Source organism: Ictalurus punctatus, chromosome 13, assembly GCF_001660625.3.
Source record: "Ictalurus punctatus breed USDA103 chromosome 13, Coco_2.0, whole genome shotgun sequence".
Lineage (NCBI taxonomy): Eukaryota > Metazoa > Chordata > Actinopteri > Siluriformes > Ictaluridae > Ictalurus > Ictalurus punctatus.
The window spans coordinates 23,619,613-23,639,021 of NC_030428.2; the positions used below are offsets into that span (position 1 = coordinate 23,619,613).

Here is a 19,409-nt window from a genome sequence, read left to right on the forward strand (position 1 = left end):
TTCATTTCATGATAGAATAAGTTGAAGAGATAATATGTACATTTGCTTTTCATCTCAGAATGAAAACAAGAATGTTTAAATTTTTTTATTATTTTTTTACAGCTGTTATACATGTAGTATAAAACAGATAATAAGACATTATATAAACATGTTTTATTCTCCTTCAACGCTTTTAAATGATTTCACCAGGACAAATAGAGCATGAAGAGAAATCCAGGTGAAATGACGTGGATTATTCGTCAGGGTTTTATCAAAACTTCTTATATCCCGGATCGTCCTCTCGGGTTTCACGGTCACTTCTCAGCGGAGACCCGGTTGAAGGTTCATCCGTCACGTGACGTGACAAGGCGCTATCAGCCCCCGCGTGCGCGCCCTGTGTCCAAAAAGGGTGCGCGAGGGACACAGCGGCGGTGGGACGACACACGGGTTACTCACAGGTTTGAACGTGTAGCATAGGACCAGCCGGGAATCAGCACTAACTTACTCTTAGGCCCGGGTTTGTGTGAGAAGAGGCGATCCGATGATGATGACGACGATGGTGACGATGAAACAAACGGAGACGCAGTACAACAACGGTTATGTGCAAGAAGAGTACATGCTGCCGGAGGATGAGTGGGACCGGGACCTGCTGCTGTACCCCGCCTGGGAGAAACAACAGCGCAAGGTGTGTGAGATCCCACAATCATGCCCTGTGTGTGTGTGTGTGTGTGTGTGTGTGTGAGAGAGAGAGAGAGAGAGAGAGAGAGAGAGAGAGAGAGATTGTGCCCTGCGATGGGTTTGCACTCCGTCCAGGGCATCCCCTGTCTTGTGCCCCGCGTTTCCTGGGATAGACTCCAGGCTCTCTGCGTGGTACGGAAAATAGAATTCAATGGAACAACTGATCCGTTTCAGTGATTTACTGTAGGGCCATGCTTAGGGCTTTATGCAGTGACTCAATGCTGGGATTTATGAACTTATGTCCTTCCAATCAGTAGCACAACAAATTAACCACTCAGCCACCACTGCTTAGAAATAATGTCCACCTTTTTTTTTGCATGCACAAAGTTTGACAAGAAGTAATTTCTCCTACAAAAAATAGCCTAATCATTGGCAAATGCAGCCAACTGGCTCAAGTAAACAAAAAGATTGTTTTCAGTCTCAGTCTTTACTTGGTTTTTTTTCAGAGTCAGTCTCAGCTAAATATACACAATCACATCAGGCAGCAGTATAATTGAAATGTGGTATGCTGCCTACATCGTGCAAATTGTGTGTGTGTGTGTGTGTGTGTGTGTGTGTGTGTGTGTGTGTGTGTGTCTATCTAACAATCTAACTAGCTTAATAGCGAGCAGCTTTCCCACTGTGCCATCCCGGCAATGTGCACACTGCAAAGACTGTCAGCAGTTATATGATGTCCTGGAGATCAGAATGAACACAACAGCAACTAAATTTAACCTTAGGGTATAGGGTCTGGGGAACAGCCATCTCCACAGGGTGTCACCTTCCCTTAGGCATGATCACACACATGCATTTTACACTGGGGAGTTTGATTGTCAGAATGTGTGTGTGTGTGTGTGTGTGTGTGTGTGTGTGTGTGTGTGTATTAAGTGGATAGTCTGTAATAAAATGTAACACCTGTTTGCTCTTTGTAGCTGCCAAGTTAAGTGACTCTGAAAGACAATAAAACAAAAAACACCCCATAAATTAGGCTTGTCTATGCTTTAACATGACCATATTTATTTTAGTGAAATGTCATTACATTACGGCATTTGGCAAAAGCCCTTATCCAGAGGGACTTACACTAATCTCATTTGTACAATTGTGGGTTAAGGGCCTTGCTCAAGGGCCCAACAGTGGCAGCTTGGCAGTGCTGGGATTTCAATTCACAGCCTTCTGATCAGAAGTCCAATGCCTTAACCACTGAGCTACCACTTCCCTTTGTGTCATGGGGATTGAGATGTTAGCAGTGACCTATCAGTCCATGTGGACTTAATCCATTCAAATATTAGAGCAGTTTAGGTCACTTAGATCGGTTTCCGAGAAGCTGTACATTGTTCTCCATATTCATATAACATGATTTATAAAAATACATTGTAAATGATCTTCTCCGTCTCTCTCTCTCTCTCTCTCTCTCTCTCTCTCTCTCTCTCTCTCTCTCTCTCTCTCTCTCTCTCTCCCTCTCCCTGTCTCTTTCCCTGTATCCCTGACAGGGAGAGGCTTCAGCGAGTAGTAAGAGCAGCACAGAAGATCATTGGCTGCCCTCTCCCCTCCCTGATGGATATTTACACCTCCCGTTGCCTCAGCAGAGGAAAAACCATCATTAAGGACAGTTCTCACCCTCGCTTTGATCTGTTCAATCTGTTGCCCTCAGGGAGACGTTACAGGTGCATCAAAACATGGACTAGTAGATTTAAGAATAGTTTCTTCCCAAAAGCTATTACCATTATAAACACATACATGTACTGAGTTCACTGCATATGTATATAGTGTCTCAAAACTGTGCATTTCATAGTACCTCCCCCATCCACCCGAATATCTTGTTTATTTATCTTGTTTATTTATCTGTTTATTCTTCTTGTTTATTGAATGTACATGTTTGCACGGAACAAAAAGGAGTGGCTCTTAATTTCATTGTACATGTGTATAGTGACAATAAAAAGTCATTCGCATTCGCATCTCTGTATCTCTCTCTCTCTCTCTCTCTCTCTCTGTCTCTCTGGATTGTGGGTAGTGGGAGGAGTCAAGAGTTTTACAAGCACGCTTTTGAGAGTTTGTTTACTTTAAATCAATTTCTTTGTTCTTTTTTAAGATTCGCGGAAAAAATATTAATCTTAGACATAAAACTTCTTTGAGCGCCGACTTCGGTCGGAAAACTTTGACAAATGGGGTCAAACGGAGATTTCTCACGCTTCGGTCGGTGGGAAAATATCAAGTCAGCTTCTAGGATGAATAAAGCTGTTGTTGTTTTTCTTGCCGAAGTTCAGATGGTAGATGACCTGGTTAAATCCGGACTCACAATTAACGACACATTTGTGTTAATACTGCCGTTATCAAGTCCATCAAAGAAAATAGTGCTATCACACGTTCCTCCATTCATCAAGAATGAAACCATTAAAGGTGTTCTTGAAAGACAAGACAAATCCAGATATCAAGCACATTATGTCGTTTCGGCGATATACGTACATGATACTGAATCAACAACAAGATCCGCTCAATTTGGCTGTAAAGCTAACTAATGAAGGCAAATATTATACAATCTTTATTAGTTCGGATCATATGCGGTGTTTTTTGTGCGAAGAACTAGGCCATGTCAGACAAACATGCCCAAAAAAACAAACCGACAAACCGTCTAATCTGCAAACAACTGAGCGACATGTCGGACAAAATAACCATCTTGTTCCAGATGTTAAAACAGCACCTAAAGGAAATACTGATGCAGGAGATGTAGAAAATCATGATAATGAGGAGGGTGTAAGTCAGGCAAGTAGTGGAGAAACATCGACTCTGACATTAAATGAACATGATGAACCATCAGGAAAAGAACAGACAGAAATTGAACGTAATAAAGCAGATGGTGAAAGTGAAGCAGCTGAAGATAGCTGTACTCAGATGTGCACCATGAGTTCAGAGTATATTCATTCTGAAAATGACTCAGATGTTGATCTAGAGACCATAGAGTGTTTTTCTGATGTGGATGATGCTGAAAGAACAGATTCTCTCAGCACTAGACTGTACACAATAAAGCAAATTAATGACTTTCTAGATGAAACTAAAGGAGCTCGGAAACCACAAATTGAGACCTTTTTCCCTGATTTAAAGCGCTTTTTGGTGTCGTGTAAAACTGCAATGAATAAAGCAACTGACGAAGAACTTAGCATACAGAAGCGTCATCGCCTCAGGAAAATAATAACAAAGGCAAAAGTCATGATTAACCGTAAGGTGAAGAATGTTTGAATATTGTGTTGTAATGAAGAGAAAAGATAATGGGACCCGTGTTGCGATATCATTCGTCATTTATTCAGTAGTCAGCATCAGGGCATCCTTAAACTTTGAACCTTTGAACGTTAATGGATGTCGTGGTGCTGAAAAACGATTTGCTTTGTTAGATTTTTTTAGTTGGAAAAAATCAAGTGTAGTTTTTCTGCAAGAAACACACACAGATATGGACAATCAAGTGCAATGGCTAAGTGAGTGGAAGGGTAAAGCCTTTCTTAGCCATGGTTCAAACGTGAGTGCCGGAGTAGCAGTTATTTCATCGGATTTACAAATCCAAGACAGTAGAGCTGAAGAAATTATACCTGGCAGAATGCTAATTATAGAATTTATGCTTTATGAGTTACCGCTCTCTCTTATTAATATTTATGCTCCAAATGATGGGGTAGAAAGAGCTTCTTTTTTAAAAAAATTAAAAGACGTTATTTCAAAAGTTTCGCAGAATAGAATAATAATTTTAGCTGGTGATTTTAATTGTACCCTCCATTACACTATGGATCGGAATCATGTTGAACCTCATCCAAATTCGTCTGAGACTCTCAAAACCGTTGTTCAGTATCATGGTCTTGTAGATGTATGGAGAGAAGCTTTCCCTAGCAGTAAACAATATACGTGGGTGAAAATTAATTCTAATACAGTTTCTGGTGCACGACTCGATAGATTTTATGTTCAGATGAACAACAGAGGAAGATTTTCCAATAGTAATATTTCGCCAATACCATTTTCGGATCATCACTATATTGCAGTAACTATGACTATAACACAGAGTAACTCTTATTATAAGATTTGGCGTTTCAATAATAGATTATTGCAAGATAAATTTTTCTTACAATTAGTCACTCAGTTTTGAGGAGAGTGGAGAGAGAGAAAATCACAGTATAATACTTTAAGCCAGTAGTGGGATATTGGAAAAGTACATATCCGGCTCTTGTGCCAACAGTACACAATGAGTCACCTGACTGAACTAAAAGAAAAGGTCATGTTTTTAGAACAGCAGATTCTGAAGCTAAGCAGCTCCATCAGTGACGGTGAAGAGACGGAAACTGCAAAAATGCTTGAAGAGTACAACATGATTTTGAAAAATTTGTATGAAGAAAGAAGTCGTAGTACATCCACACGGGGAAGATATCTTCAGTGAAACAGCATGGATTCTTCAACAACTTTCTTTTTTTCATTGGAAAAGAACATAAGAGAAAAAAGAAAATTAATTATCTTAAATTGTTAAATGGGAAAGGAATAATGGAAAAGAAAGACATTTTTTCACAAACTATCTTTTTATGAAGAATTATATACTGTAGAACCCTGTGACCTTAGAGCAATTAATCAGCTTCCAGATGGACTGCCACATCTTGGAAAAGAAGATAAAGCTGAGCTGGAGAATCCTCTGTCCTTTCAAGAGTTAACGGAAGCTGTCCAGCAGCAATCCTCAGGAAAATCACCAGGATTGGATGGTTTGACTTCTGAATTTTATAAAGCCTTCTGGTCCCCCATTGGACAGGATTTGTATGCGGTGTTTCTTGAAAGCTTTGAATCAAAAATCCCACCCCTCAGTTGTAGAAGAGCTGTAGTGACTCTTTTACCCAAGAAAGGAGATCTTGGTTTATTGAAGAACTGGCGACCGGTCTCTCTTTTAGGAACTGACTATAAAATATTATCTAAAACTCTGACAAATCGTCTTAAAAAATCTAAACCATCCATCATCCATGAAGATCAGTCCTACTGTGTACCCAAGCGATCTATATTTGACAATCTTTTTTTTGTGCGAGACTTGGTGTACTTAACGAAACTGCATAAATTAGATCTTGGTCTTGTGTGTTTGGACCAAGAAAAAGCCTTTGATAAAGTTGACCATGAATACCTGTTCAAACTACTTGAAAGCTTTGGCTTTGGGAAACAGTTTACTTCATGGATAAGGCTTCTTTATAAAGATGTCTACAGTATGCTGAAAATAAATGGAATTTTGACCAGACCTTTTCCTGTAGGTAGAGGAGTAAGACAAGGTTGTAGTTTATCTGGTCTCTTGTACACGATTTCCATTGAGCCAATGTTGAGGATGCTGAGAGAGAAGCTGCAAGGATTTACAGTTCCAACATTCACCTTTCAAACACACCAATGGTGAAAGAAACAGCGTATGCAGATGACATCATAGGGATCATTAGATCTGAAGGTGATGTTAAACATCTAACCTCATGCCTCAACGTCTTTCAGAGTGCTTCTTCCGCACGGATCAATTGGGAAAAAACTGACACTTTGTTATTAGGCCATTGGTCAAACCAAAATCCACTTCAGCTTCCACATTAGCACCCTTGGAATAATGAGGGGGTTAAGATACTGGGACTGTTTTTTGGGACTGAACAGCACATGAACAAGAATTGGGAAGGACTTGTAGAAAAAGTGACAGGCAAGCTCCAGAGATGGAAGTGGATTGAAGCCCAGCTTTCCTACAGAGGCAGGGTGTTAGTAGTGAACAATCTAGCCGCCTCAATGCTGTGGCATCGTCTAACAGTGTTGGACCCTCCGAAAGAGCTTTTGTCACAACTTCAAAAAGCTTTTGTAAACTTCTTTTGGGGTGGTCATTATTGGCTTCCCCCGGGGATACTGTGTCTCCCTGCAATCGAGGGCGGTCAAGGATTAATTCATGTCCAACACCAAAATTTCTAACTTTGTTTTAGCTGGGATAACTAAAGTTGGAAACCTGTTTGACTTGACAAATAGAGAGTGTTTTTCAGTACAGAATCTAACTAGAAAGACTGCAGGTAGATCAGAGAGAATAGTCGGGAACATATTGAAGAATTTGAAAACATCTTTTCCCACATCTTTCTGGGAATATATAACCGATTTTATGTCCGGTAATAACACAAAGGTTCTGTATAACTGTACACACGTAGTTCAAAATAACGATGCAGACAATGTAAACATGTTTTAAAGGCTTGCAAAATCTTCCGTTTTCTATGGTGAACAAACAAAATGCATATATTTCCTGTGTAAAGTCCTACTTTGTCGGACATCTAAGAGGGAGGAGGGATACAAAATGGAGGACTCATTTCTTGACGTTGGGAAATAAAGTACCTTCATGGTGGTTATTGTATAAAAACCCTTTACCAAAAAGGTCTGGTGATTTACAGTGGCGGATTTTACATTGTGCATTATAAACAAAAGTGTTTTTGTTTAAATGTAAATATGCATCCTCCCCACTGTGCACTTTGTGTAATGAACTCGACACCGTATTTCATGTCTTTAGTGATTGTTGTAAATTATCTCCGCTCTTTAATCTATTGGATAAAATTTTTTGTAGTTCTTGAAAACAGTGTTCATCTATGGGTGTAGATATTCTCGCGACAGGCAGGAAATCTGTACCTATTCAGATTTTTTGGTTGGTCAAGCAAAATTAGCCATTTGGAAGGCTTACAAAATGGGATCGGAAGGAAAAGAAGTCAACATGGTTAAATTATTTAAGGCCTTGGTTGAGTCTAGGATTAGATTAAAGTATGAATTTTACCAAATGAATGGTAATCTTCCGATGTTTGAGAAGAAATGGTGTGTAAACAAAGGGGTGACTTTTATAGTAGGCGAGAATCTCTTTTTCAAATGGTAATGGGTCGTTAAAACAATGTCTTCTGTATATTAAGGGTTTTTAATTGTAGAATAAATTATATTTTAAAACTCAAAGAGAAACTTCAGCACGAGGTTAATTTATTACAGTAGTGGTACACAACACAGCTGACACAGACAGGACAAATGTCCTTCTGTCCATCTTAACCTACACCCTTTGTATTCTGCATGTTTTGATGATTACTGAAGGCTAAGAATGATTCTCTCCATCCATCCATCCATCTTCAATACCGCTTATCCTTTTCGGGATGATTCTCTTAGTAAGAAATAATATTCCACAGGTTTTTTTGGGGGGGGGTTTGCGTACAGTAAAATACTATTATGTTTAACATAGTGTAAAATCTTTTCTAAACTTTTCTAAATGTTAAGCTTAATGGATTCCACTGAATTCAGCTCATTCACCTGTTTCTCCTATTCTTCTGTTATCGGCATATTGCATGTAGGAGCAGAGAGCTGTAACGAGAGACGTGGATCCAGTAATGAGTGAGAGGCACAAGAAATAAAACATTTCACTTCGTCATGGTACCGTATACAGTTTTGGGTGTTTTATTTGTAATCTTACAAAAGCTTCAAGTGCAGTTAATTGTTTGTCATGCTATACGTGCTAAAAGACGACGGCGGATACAAATTCTCTTGTTTGCTGTCAAACGGTTGAGCGCTGCCGTGTGTGTACGTGTCCTGTCGCAAAATGCGGTGAGTATTGTCTTAATCAGGTTGATATCGGATTATTGTTGTCCATGTAAACGTACTGACTAAGTCTGTACAGGAGTTTTTTTGTTGTAGCCAAAAAATGATTGCTTTTGCTGTGGCTTTTTTCAAAATTTGTGATGCAATTTATCATTTATTTTTTGTGGAAAACTGCTTTAATTGGTGAAATTGCAATCGCACGAGATTGTTTTGCATGGTCTGACCCGGTGATGTTTGCTGGTAAATGAGATAGCTGTAGTCATGTTCAACGCATGTGAAGCGAACAGGGCTTTGGCTGAATGCGTGTTGTGATGGCGTCACATGACACATCTTGGCCCAAATCAAATATTTTATATTTGAAAATTGTATATATTGCTGAGTTCCCATCCACTGGCACCTCACCAGGTGTATATATGAGTCTATATAAGAACATAAAGTATATTGGACAGTTTAGAATTGAGACTCTGCGTATAAATTCCCGTTTTCATTCATGTAAAATCTTTCAGATCATGTCTGGAAATCCGGCTAGCGTTTATGTTCAGTTATTCGTCTTAAACCATGGTATTCAGTAATTAGGTAGGCGTAGTCCATTGTGTTGAATCCAAATCAGTGTGTTTGATAATGGAGTGAAAAGTGTTACATTTATAGTACATACAGTGTGTTATACACATTTTAGGGCATGTTTGAAATGTGTTAACTCTAAAGCCTTTCCCTCTCTTGTTTTTCCATCTCTCTATCTGTGTCTCAGACTTTCACCGCATGGTGCAACTCACACCTGCGTAAGGCTGGGACTCAGATTGAGAACATAGAGGAGGATTTTCGTAATGGACTCAAGTTGATGCTCCTTCTGGAAGTCATCTCTGGTATTGTGATGAGACGATTTCACTCCATATATTCATTTTAATGAACTTTGTCTTAGTGTAAGTACTTGTGTAATACACACACACACGATTGACGGGGAAATTGTATAAATAACATTTTTCACTAAGCTTTTCCTGTTGAACATGTACAGTACTATCATTGTGCTCACATCACCTCTCCCTACCACTTTGTACCTCACGTGACTCGGCGCGAAATATTTTGAAAAGCAGGCGATAAGAGTCCAGCGTAGGTGGGAACTCCTTTAATACTGTTTAAAAAGCATCAATTCCTCAAGAAATCGGGTGAGAAAACGCCAAGAATACATTTCTGGAAATTCTAGGAAAAAAGAGCGTCTAGTTTGAAGATGCTGAAATACTAAATTATTCTGATTGATTTTGGATTTTTTTTTTATCACAACATAATTCCCATAGTTCCATTTGTGTTACTCCAGAGTTTTGATGACTTTATTATTATTCTAAAATGTGGAGAAAATAAAAATAAAGAATGAGCGTGTCTAAACTTCTGACTAATAGTGTATGCTGTTTACCCAAATTAGACCGGTGGCCTAATTGAGGCCTTTGTGTGGCTGCTGCTCTATTTGTGTTCTTTTGGAACATGGGCTTCTACAGCTTGGGAAACTTCATCATCCTGCACCTTTCGCAACTGCAAAGGAAAGAAAATGTTAATTATAGGTCATGAAATACAATTTGGAGGTATAATGCTCATCTGTGCAGTAGGTGGCAGTATACACCTAACATGTGGGTCAGTGAAGAAACGTTGCAAGGAAATTCACTACCATGTTATCCCACAAATATCCCAGATATCCCACAAAATGGATCTGTCAGAATATAGGCAGGGAAAAAGTAACGCTTCGCTGTTTCTCAAGTTTTGCTGTGGCTGCTATGGTTTGTGAACAAACTACAAGCCAGTCATAATAAAGGTGCAGGGATTTGTTGAATGTAGGGGAAAATGTTGCATATTTGTTTAGTTCTCGGTCAGAGAGACAGTCCTTTATGTGTGGTAGCAGAGACAAGAGGTAAGATAGCTGGTGCATAAAGTTGTGTGCGCCCTTGCAACCCTAAACGCTTCGTTTTTGTGCCGAACATTGTTTAATTCATGAGTCAAGATGGGTAGACATAAGGATAGGATTTGTCCAAGAAATGTAATTATTTACATAATTTATCATTTGGATATGTTGCTTTACCAAGTAATAAGTACGTTACCATTTACCATTTACTTAAACGTCATTTGTTTCAGCTCTTGTCACAAACTTATACAGGAAATGAACCTGCACTCACTCACCTGTCGCTTTGTGGACTGATCGTGTGAACGCATTATTATTGTGACTGCCTGTTCTAGCTACAGTCGCTCTGTTGTTCTTCATATTAAGACAGGAAAATCAATCAAATTCTACCATACTATTCACGATTTATATAAACCAGACAGGTCTCAGATCCCCTACCGCTGTGCTATTGATAGTGGTCCAGCAAAACGAAAGATGCCTAGTCTTGTTGTTAATTGCTGTAAGTTGTTTGTAGTCATTACTCTGATTGTGTGAGGTATATTCTGATTATACGATCCGAGGTTCATTTGTTTACCCTGGAAAAGCAAAGTTAGGCCAATGGGACACAACGGGGAACAAGTTGGAAAAATGTGGATCGGTGGAGGTAGTCCTTGTGTCAAGTCATTTTGAATCCTTACAATCCTTAAGAATGTGCTACTAAAGAATAGCCACTAAATAATAGTGCTTTGTGTTATGTTTGTGAATTTATAGCTAAATAGGTTTCTAAAAAAAAATCTTTACAGACCCATAATTATAGCTCTTATATATATGTGTGTGTGTGTGTGTGTATATGTATATATATATATATATATATATATATATATATATATATATATATATATATATATATATATATATATATATATATATAATTTAATCAAGGCTTAAAAGAGAGAACTTATCAAGAATGCCTGATCACACCAGGAAGTAGTGTGGTATGTTGAGGACAATAAACATGGATGTTGGTGATTCTCACTAGATGGCTCACTAAATGGACTGACTATCCATATAGCATTGCTTTACATAGATATGCTGTATGTACTGTATATCTCTGTATATCTATACATACCGTGCTGTGCAAAAGTATTTTCCCCCATCCTGATTTGTTCTGTTTTTGTGTACATCTCACACGAAGTTTTTTCAGAACCATATCTCCCTGCAGTTATTGCCTGGTAACTAAGCAGGGTTGAGCCTGGCCAGTACCTGGATGGGAGACCTCCTGGGGAAAACTAAGTGGACACTATACTGTAAAAACAGCACCGTCTTTCGGATGAGATGTTAAACCGAGGTCCTGACTCTCTGTGGTCATTAAAAATCCCAGGACACTTATCATAATAAAGTAGGGGTATACAATGGTGTCCTGGTGAAATTCCCCCACTGGCCCTTCTCTATCACGGCCCCCTAATAATCCCCATCTCTGAATTGGCTACCTCACTCTCTCCTCTCCTCTAATAGATGGTGTGTGGTGGGTGTTCTGCTGCACTATGGCTGCCGTCGCATCATCCAGGTGGATGCTACACATTACTAGTGGTCGTTGAGGACATTTCCTCCTCCATACAAGATAAAACAAAGGCAACCGGAGTAAACACGAAATACAGTTTTTAAATGATAATGCTATTTATTGAGGCAAAAAAGTTATCCAATACCAAATGGGTCTGTGTGAAAATGTATTTGCCCCCGTAGTTACTAAACCAGATTTCATTATTTATTTATTATGAAAGTTAGCATGTGTCTCATATAAGCTGTTACATTTAGATCACTACAGTGATTTATTGCACACAAGACCACTCAACCCTGCATCCCATAATAATAAGAGCTAGCAAATAATGGGGTCATGTAGTGCATTTCATTTTATGGAGCATTCATTTCTCGAAGTGGTTTAGCATTTTAAATAATGTGACAGTTCTAGCAGTAATTTTTTGGGGAAAAATAGGTTTATGTGCATTCAACTACTCTATAAATAATATAGATAATACAATATAAATAATGGTTGGTGAAAAACCTGCTATGACCCCATCAGCGTCTCAGACGACCCCACGTGTTTTGATCTTAAAGGTACATTATGTAAAATTGGGCATGGGGGGGTTGCTGAGTTGTTGAGAGGGGATCCGTAGTGTCTGTATAGTGACTTGACAGTAGGCGCAAGCTTTAAATAAATAAATACACTAGGCTTGTAGGAATCTTAATTATCACTTCAATGCAGACAATACTCAGATTTATATTCACTCGAAGCCTGGTCAAAATGTGGATGTTTCTTTTCTCTCACATTGTATTTCTGAGATAAAAACATGGACGTCCCAAAACGTTTTGTGTCTTAATAGTGATAAGACTTAGGGTTACTGAAGTCCTTGCACTGGCTCCGGTCAGGTTTCGCCTTGGTTTTAAAATCCTTATGCTCACGTGTAAGGCACTGCATGGTCTGGCCCCTCAGTATCTGTCTGTGCCTTTAACTTTATATACTCCCAAGCGTCATTTGCGCTCCTCTGGAGCTGGTTTACTGGCTGTCCCATAGACACGGTTCGATCTGTAGGGGACAGGGCTTTCTCGTCCTGTGCTCCTAGACTCTGGAATGCACTCCCTGCTCATACTACAGATGCACAAAATTTTAGTATTATTAAATTTAACCTAAAAACTACTTTATTTGTTTTTAATCATTTTGTATTCAAGTCTGTTTTTATCTGTGTATTTTTTTTCTTGTTATTTTCTTATTGGGTAAAATGCCTTGAGAAGCTGCTTTAAAGGCGCTATCTTAAATTAAAAAGTTTATTATTGTTGATGTTGTTGTTATTGTTCTACCCTGGGCAGAAGCGCGTGCCTGGCGTGGAAGCGGATGGCGGACCGCGCCCCCGTGTGTCCGTGTCCCGTACTGCACCCTGTCCGCGCGTGCACGCGGGCCAGGCTCTTCAAACGGTACTCCTCATAGCTCTCCATCACCCTTTTCTTTAAAGAAAAAATACATTCTTCATAACAATCTCTCTGAGCTGATTAAATAAACTGATTTATTGTTATTAGGATTGTGCGAATCGGTCATCTGTTAGATTAAAAGGCGCTGGTATAAAGTATATAAGGTATAAAGTTGGCTTGATGTTGGACGGTCGATAATAGCAGATATGCGGAAATTAAGGGACCGTCTCTAAAGTTACATACGACATTGTTAAACACGATTCTAAATTCAATCTGAAAAAAGATAATAATAATCTTATCAAACTGCTCAGTAAGCAATTAGTTTTTCACTCACTCTCTCACTCACTTACTCACTCACTCTCTCTCTCTCACTCACTCACTCACTTACTCTCTCTCTCTGTGTCTCACTCTCTCTCACTCACGCACTCTCTCTCTCTCTCTCTCTTTTTGGTGGCAAGCTCACAGACATAAAATTCAGAAAACAAATAAACATCTTTGAAATATTAAAACATTCATGTATTGTCAGTACTTTTAATGATTTCATTAATAGGACTTTTTTGTGTGTGAAGAAAATTATTAATTCCAATACGGGTCATTCTGACCCCCCTTTATGCATTCGTGTAGGTTTTTTGGTTCATGCATTGTAGGGTTAAATATTTTTTAAAATCTGAAAGGTGTGCATTATAGCTGACACCTACATGAACACTTTACAGTTGGTTTTGTGACTGTAAGCCATTCTAATGCTATTGAGCTTTAAATGATGGTATATTTTGTGTATGAGCCCATTTGGTAGTGAAATTCATGTCCAATTTACATGTGATTTAGTAGTTTATTTTATTAAATATCAAAAATCTAAAGGGTGTGCGTTATAGCTGACACCTTCATGAATAATATCCAGTTGGTTTTATGACTGTAAAACATTCCCTTCAAATGCTATTGAATTTAGAAATGTGTATAAACGTGTAATTTTAGAGACGGTCCCTTAATTTAACGTCAAGCCAACTTTATCCCAGTTTCAAACGCAGAGTTATTAGAGTACCAGCTGTCAAATGATCTGCAACGTACATACTTCATCGCTGATCCTGTAGAGATCAGGAGGACGAGATGAACTGATGAAAAAGATCAATTTGAATGCTAATCAAAAATGACATTTAATGACGTTTAGCCAACAGAATAAAACTCACTGAATTAATCAGTAACGATTATTTCGGCAGTGATACAAGGGACAGTGATCATCTGTATCAGGAGAGTGACAACTGATGTGGATAAGGTGGCAGTTTATTTTCATCTGCACTAAGATGCAGTAAGAAGGATTATTTCTATGTCAAGTTAGTTTTTTTCCCTTGATATAGATGAGTTACACTACATGGCCAAAAGTATGTGGACACCTATCCATCATACCTAAATGAGCTTGATGGACCAATCCAAAACCAAGGGCATTAATATGGTGTATAGAGTATTATAATGAGATGAGATTGTTTTGCCTTGGAATTATTGCGTTCCGTATTATTGCGACATCCCGTATTTTGTAGTGATTGGTTAAGACATGTATGCTACTTCAATTCAATTTTTCAATTCAATTTTATTTGTATAGCGCTTTTTACAATAGACATTGTCTCAAAGCAGCTTTACAGAAATATCAACATGGTATACAGCTACTTCACACCGGGGGACGTGTTTCAGCTGTGTTTTCCTCAAGGTAAATGAATTTGTAAATTGACTAAGTAGGAATCAGTCTTCAAACAGGAAAAAGAAACTATTTGAATCATTGGCAAAAATCCATTCCAGAATTTTTAAGCCTTGGATTAAAAATCATCAAAAAAAAACTGTACTAGATAAAACATTTAGGAAAAACCTAGTATTAAAGCAAAGCTCAAAATATATGCCTCTTTTCCAGACTTTTGTAATGTTGGTGCACTTTGCCACGCATATGGTAATGTAAAAAAAAAAAAAAACAACAACAACAAAGCTTTAATGCATAGCCATTACATAGTGAAGGGATTACCTAAGAACAAAGGTTTATAGTAAATAAAACAACAGTAGAGGTCTTATTAAAAGTTTTTATAGAATAAGATGTGATTAATGTGTATTTGCGTCCGTGCATAGACAGTACGGTTAAGTGGCCTGTGTAATTAGGTGAAACATTTTCACATAAAAGTCACCAGGAGCTTAATGCTCTAATTTGGGCCACTCTTACTGAATAGATCTGAGGGGATGTCTCACAAAGAGCCAGCTTAATTGCCTCTACGGAAGGTTTAAAATAAAGGATAAGTGCACCATGCGTGGAAAAGGTGAAGAAAAGGAAAAAAACGGTGGGTGGGGGTGTGGGGGGGTTGAATTGCTTTCTGCTCATAGAGGGCTCTCCTGATTCAATTGCGAGATCTCTGAGAGCCAGAAGGCTGTTGCAGATGCAAAAGAGAAGGCATGAGAAGAGTTTTTAGAGGCCATGGAAATAGACTTTCGGGTGACCCCAAAAGTGTTCTGCAAAACCTCAGGCATGGGAGATGAGACCATGAACAAGCCATTAAGTGCAGTGCGAATGGGCACTGGAGTGTGCTAATCCAGTCTACATGTGTTTTTCGGTTTTGGAGAAGGTCTATAATCGTGTTCCTGGACATTTGTTATGGGCGCTACTGCAGGAGTGGGGTATCTGGGTAGTGCCTCGAGAGGTGTGTCTGCCAAAATCATTTAAAGTGACGGTTTAAAGTACATTAATAATTTAAAAATACAGTTGAATCTTTTCTGCAGTTGTCAGTACTTTATTGCAAAACAAAATGAATCACAAACAAGCAATTTAATTGTCATTTTATAGCATTTAAAAACACTTTTTTTTGCATAATCGTTACATTGGTTATGTAAAAAGGGTACAGTTTACAAAAGCAAGGGTACGGATTACACATGGCTGTATTTTTTTTTCTTTCTTACCTGACACGAGGGGAGCGCCGTAGCTCCGTAATTTTGTGTATGGTGGTGGACTAGTTATTTTTTGATCTATGGATTTGAAATTGGTGTAATATTTATGATTTTGTTATTATGATTGAATAAAGTTTGTTATTAAATGTCTCTCTCTCTCTCTCTCTCTCTCTCTCTCTCTCTCTCTCTCTCTCTCTCTCTCCCTCTCTCATACACCCTCCGTCCTGAATCTAAGAAGCTTGGTAAAGCACCATGCCTGTTACAAAGTGCTAAATACTTCACCATATCAACAATTAAATGATTTTGAATTGCCATTTTCTGTCTGTTTATTATAAGTTATAGATCATGTGGTGTGTCCACCATACCAATCCTTGTTTATGAGCTGTTACTATAGAAACATTAACATATGGGCCCATTAATACAGTACAAACGTATTATTAACATTATAGCTGGAACTACTGTCCAAGCCATGCTGTTATACAAAACTAATGCACCCCTTCTGACCAATCAGAAGGTATGTGGTATAAATTATTTTAAGGGTAGTCCATCTGGTTGTTAGAATATGACAGATGGTGTTTTTTTTTTTTTTTTTTTTTTTTTTTTTTTTTATGACAGATGGGGTTGTTTTCCCCCCTGTATGTTAAAAACAGTTTGCAGGTAGGAAATGTACAGCTCAAATATCTGCTCAGAATGCTTCCAGCTCTGTTTTATGTTAATGCAGCTTACCTGTCTAAACTTACTGGTCTGAGCACAACAGTAACAATCACCATAATCTAGAATCCAGGCATGACCAGATAGAATTCATAAATCAATAAATATTAAGACAAAAAGTCAAACACACACACACACACACACACACACACACACACACAAAAGACAATTGCAATAATTTACATTTGTTTACATTAAAGTAGCAATTGAGCCAAAAAATGAAATTTGCACCATTTCCTGCTTAGTGCAAAAGTAGTCAGTCAGCAAGGAGATATTTTGCTTATCTAGTTTCGCACTGAAGCTACGAGGCTAATTTAGCTAGCAAATAAAGAAGCCTCATTGTCACCAATTTAGAAGCATGTAAACTGCATGCCGAAATCACCCAGTACGCACTCACCATAAATCGTGCTCTGTATGACAAACAAACATGTTTTTCATAGGCTTTCTATACATGTAATTTTAGCAGCATTTTCTGACTAGCTTGGTTTGTGATCATCTACAAGGACTTCATTGTAGACAGCGTGGCAGTGACCAAACATTGAAGTAAATATGTGAAATTAGTAAAACTCTTTACAATTCTTATAATGAAAAAAGTTTAACAGTGAGAGCCTTCCTTGAAGGTCCAACAGTGGCTCAGAATGGATTTATGCTACAGTTTATATACAGTATATGCTTTACATATGTTTGTAGAGACTTACAGTAGCATTTTTTAAAAAACACATGTTTAAATAAACACGGTAAAAAAAACAACTAGGATCATTAATGAAAGAGGCCAGGAAAGGCTGACACAATGTACAAAGCACAAGACTTGGCTGCAGTTATATAACTGAGAAAGAGTCACTGAATACACAGGTGACTGCAAAACATATGCTACAGACAGAAAGGGTATCAGTGGACTGTTGCTATGTGTATATACATAGACAGCTTACTGACAAAATAGCTCTTTAAGCTTCCTCCACCCACAAAGACGCCCCAGTGCCTGGCGCACCTCCTTATTTCTGATACCATATGCCAGTGGGTTGATACATGGTGGAACCAACACTAGCATTAACATATAGATCTGATTGTCCACATCCTTGCCACACATAGTGATCAATTTAATTGTGCTTGGAAACAACTGAAGCAAAAAGATGACAAAGTAGAAAAAGATGGTACATCTGGCACGGGCATTGTCCTGCTGGAATGGTTGCTGCATCTTCCGGGCTTCCTGATACATACGGCCGTAGGAGAACAAGAACATGAGGAGGCAGAGGAAAAGCACAGCTCCGACAAATATTTTATTGAACGTCTCAAAATATTTTGACTGCTCGAGCTGGGCTTGCACAACTTCTGGCTCACACACAAACCCTGCAATGATGCGACCAAAGTTTGCACCGCCCATCAGCACCAGGACAGTAGACATTCCAGCACCTGTTAAAGCCAGCAACCAGAGGAGAATCATAAAAGAGTACATTCGAACGTTAGTCATGATGCCCAGGTAGTGAATGCCATGGCACGTGTACACAAAGCGCTCAAAAGCCATGGAAGCGACAGTCAGAAGTGAATTAATGAGAGATACTGCCACTGTGAAGTACTGAGCTATGCATCTGAAGCTGAAGCTCAGAGTTACACGGTACAGCAAGCAGTAAAGTGCTGGAGGACCGATGGTCAGAGTTAGCAGCAAATCACTCACAATCAGATTCTTCAGCAGCATGTAACGTGGATTCCAGGAAAGAGCTTCTGCGTGTTCCAGTCCCAGGAGCAGATAAATGTTAACAACCAGGGAAAAAGAGAAGAGCAGGAGAATTATAAGTATTGAGATGTTCAGCAACACCTCATTGTAAACAATGTTCCAAAAGAGACAGGATGTCACTTCAGAGCTCCACTGAACTGAAATGTGTGTCTCATTGAAAGATCGTGATGAAAAATTAGTGCAGTCCACTTGTTCCTTCTGTGAAGAATTCATCTTTTCGCTCTAGCTCAAGCTGGGAGAGATATGAAATGAACCCGGGCTGCTGGAGATCTGCTTGAGACTGAAATACCATCTATTAACAGTAATGTACTGCATGGCATTCAAGACTCAGGTCTTCGATTCTTCAGTTGCTGTGACCCTAATGTGACGTGATCATCTCCTAGCAACTACTCTCCGCTGTATGGAGAGGGGAGGGATTAGGACCTCTTCATTTTCTTACTTATTATTGAAATGGCTTTAGTGTTTACAAGTATATCGTTAAGGGTATTGTTTGTATATATTGTTAATAGTGTTATTAACATAACACTATTCATGTTAAATCTTGAGCGCGTATAGTGAGTGTCCTTGGTCATACTTAACTTTGACGATTGGATACTTACAACTGTGTACAATGTTTCCTACAGATCCGAAATATGTGTGGAAGAGGACGAGCACACCTAGGGGGTGGGGTGTGTGTGTTTGTGTGTGGGGGGTGTAAGGGGCTCCTCACCTGCTTCAGCCCAGCTCTCAGCCCCCTCTCTCTTTCTCTCTCTCTCTCTCTCTCTCTCTCTCTCTCTCTCTTTCTCGTGAACCTCACCCCCACCCACCACCACACACACAACACACTCTCATATTTCAGCTTTTAACTCACATGACAGTTGGACTCCTGTGAAAAGACAATACAATAATATCTCAATTGATCAAGTTATCAACAGGAAATTAGCATTAACGTTATTTACCGGTCAATGTGTGACATTA

General features: G+C 38.8%; 2 protein-coding genes across 3 annotated transcripts in view; one reads left to right on the forward strand and one right to left on the reverse strand.

Moving 5' to 3' along the window:
• LOC128634626 (uncharacterized) overlaps window positions 1-13,194 on the reverse strand; it is a 35,082-nt gene extending 21,888 nt beyond the window's left edge. Inside the window, exon 1 of the mRNA XM_053685326.1 lies at window positions 12,989-13,194. Within this exon, the coding sequence (XP_053541301.1) occupies window positions 12,989-13,123 (135 nt within the window). The 5' untranslated portion in view covers window positions 13,124-13,194. The remainder of the gene's footprint in view (window positions 1-12,988) is intronic.
• zgc:165653 (uncharacterized protein LOC100006671 homolog) lies at window positions 199-9,227 on the forward strand. Of its 2 annotated transcripts, none has more exons than XM_017482680.3 (2): window positions 199-664; window positions 9,017-9,227. In XM_017482680.3, the coding sequence occupies exons 1-2, from the start codon at window positions 521-523 to the stop codon at window positions 9,170-9,172; spliced, it is 300 nt and encodes a 99-aa protein (XP_017338169.1). In that variant the 5' UTR covers window positions 199-520; the 3' UTR covers window positions 9,173-9,227. The 2 variants fall into 2 exon arrangements, with proteins under 2 accessions (XP_017338169.1, XP_053541302.1); XM_053685327.1 differs by lacking the exon at window positions 9,017-9,227 and adding an exon at window positions 2,187-2,648 and having other exon boundaries at window positions 359-664.
• Window positions 13,195-19,409: the final 6,215 nt, after the last annotated feature.

What these genes read in the sequence shown, in the direction of transcription:
- zgc:165653 (XM_017482680.3), top strand. Translation starts at nt 521, where the DNA reads ATGATGATGACGACGATGGTGACGATGAAACAAACGGAGACGCAGTAC. An exon ending in GGGAGAAACAACAGCGCAAG is followed by an intron (nt 665 to 9,016) that starts GTGTGTGAGATC and finishes TCTGTGTCTCAG; the next exon opens with ACTTTCACCGCATGGTGCAA.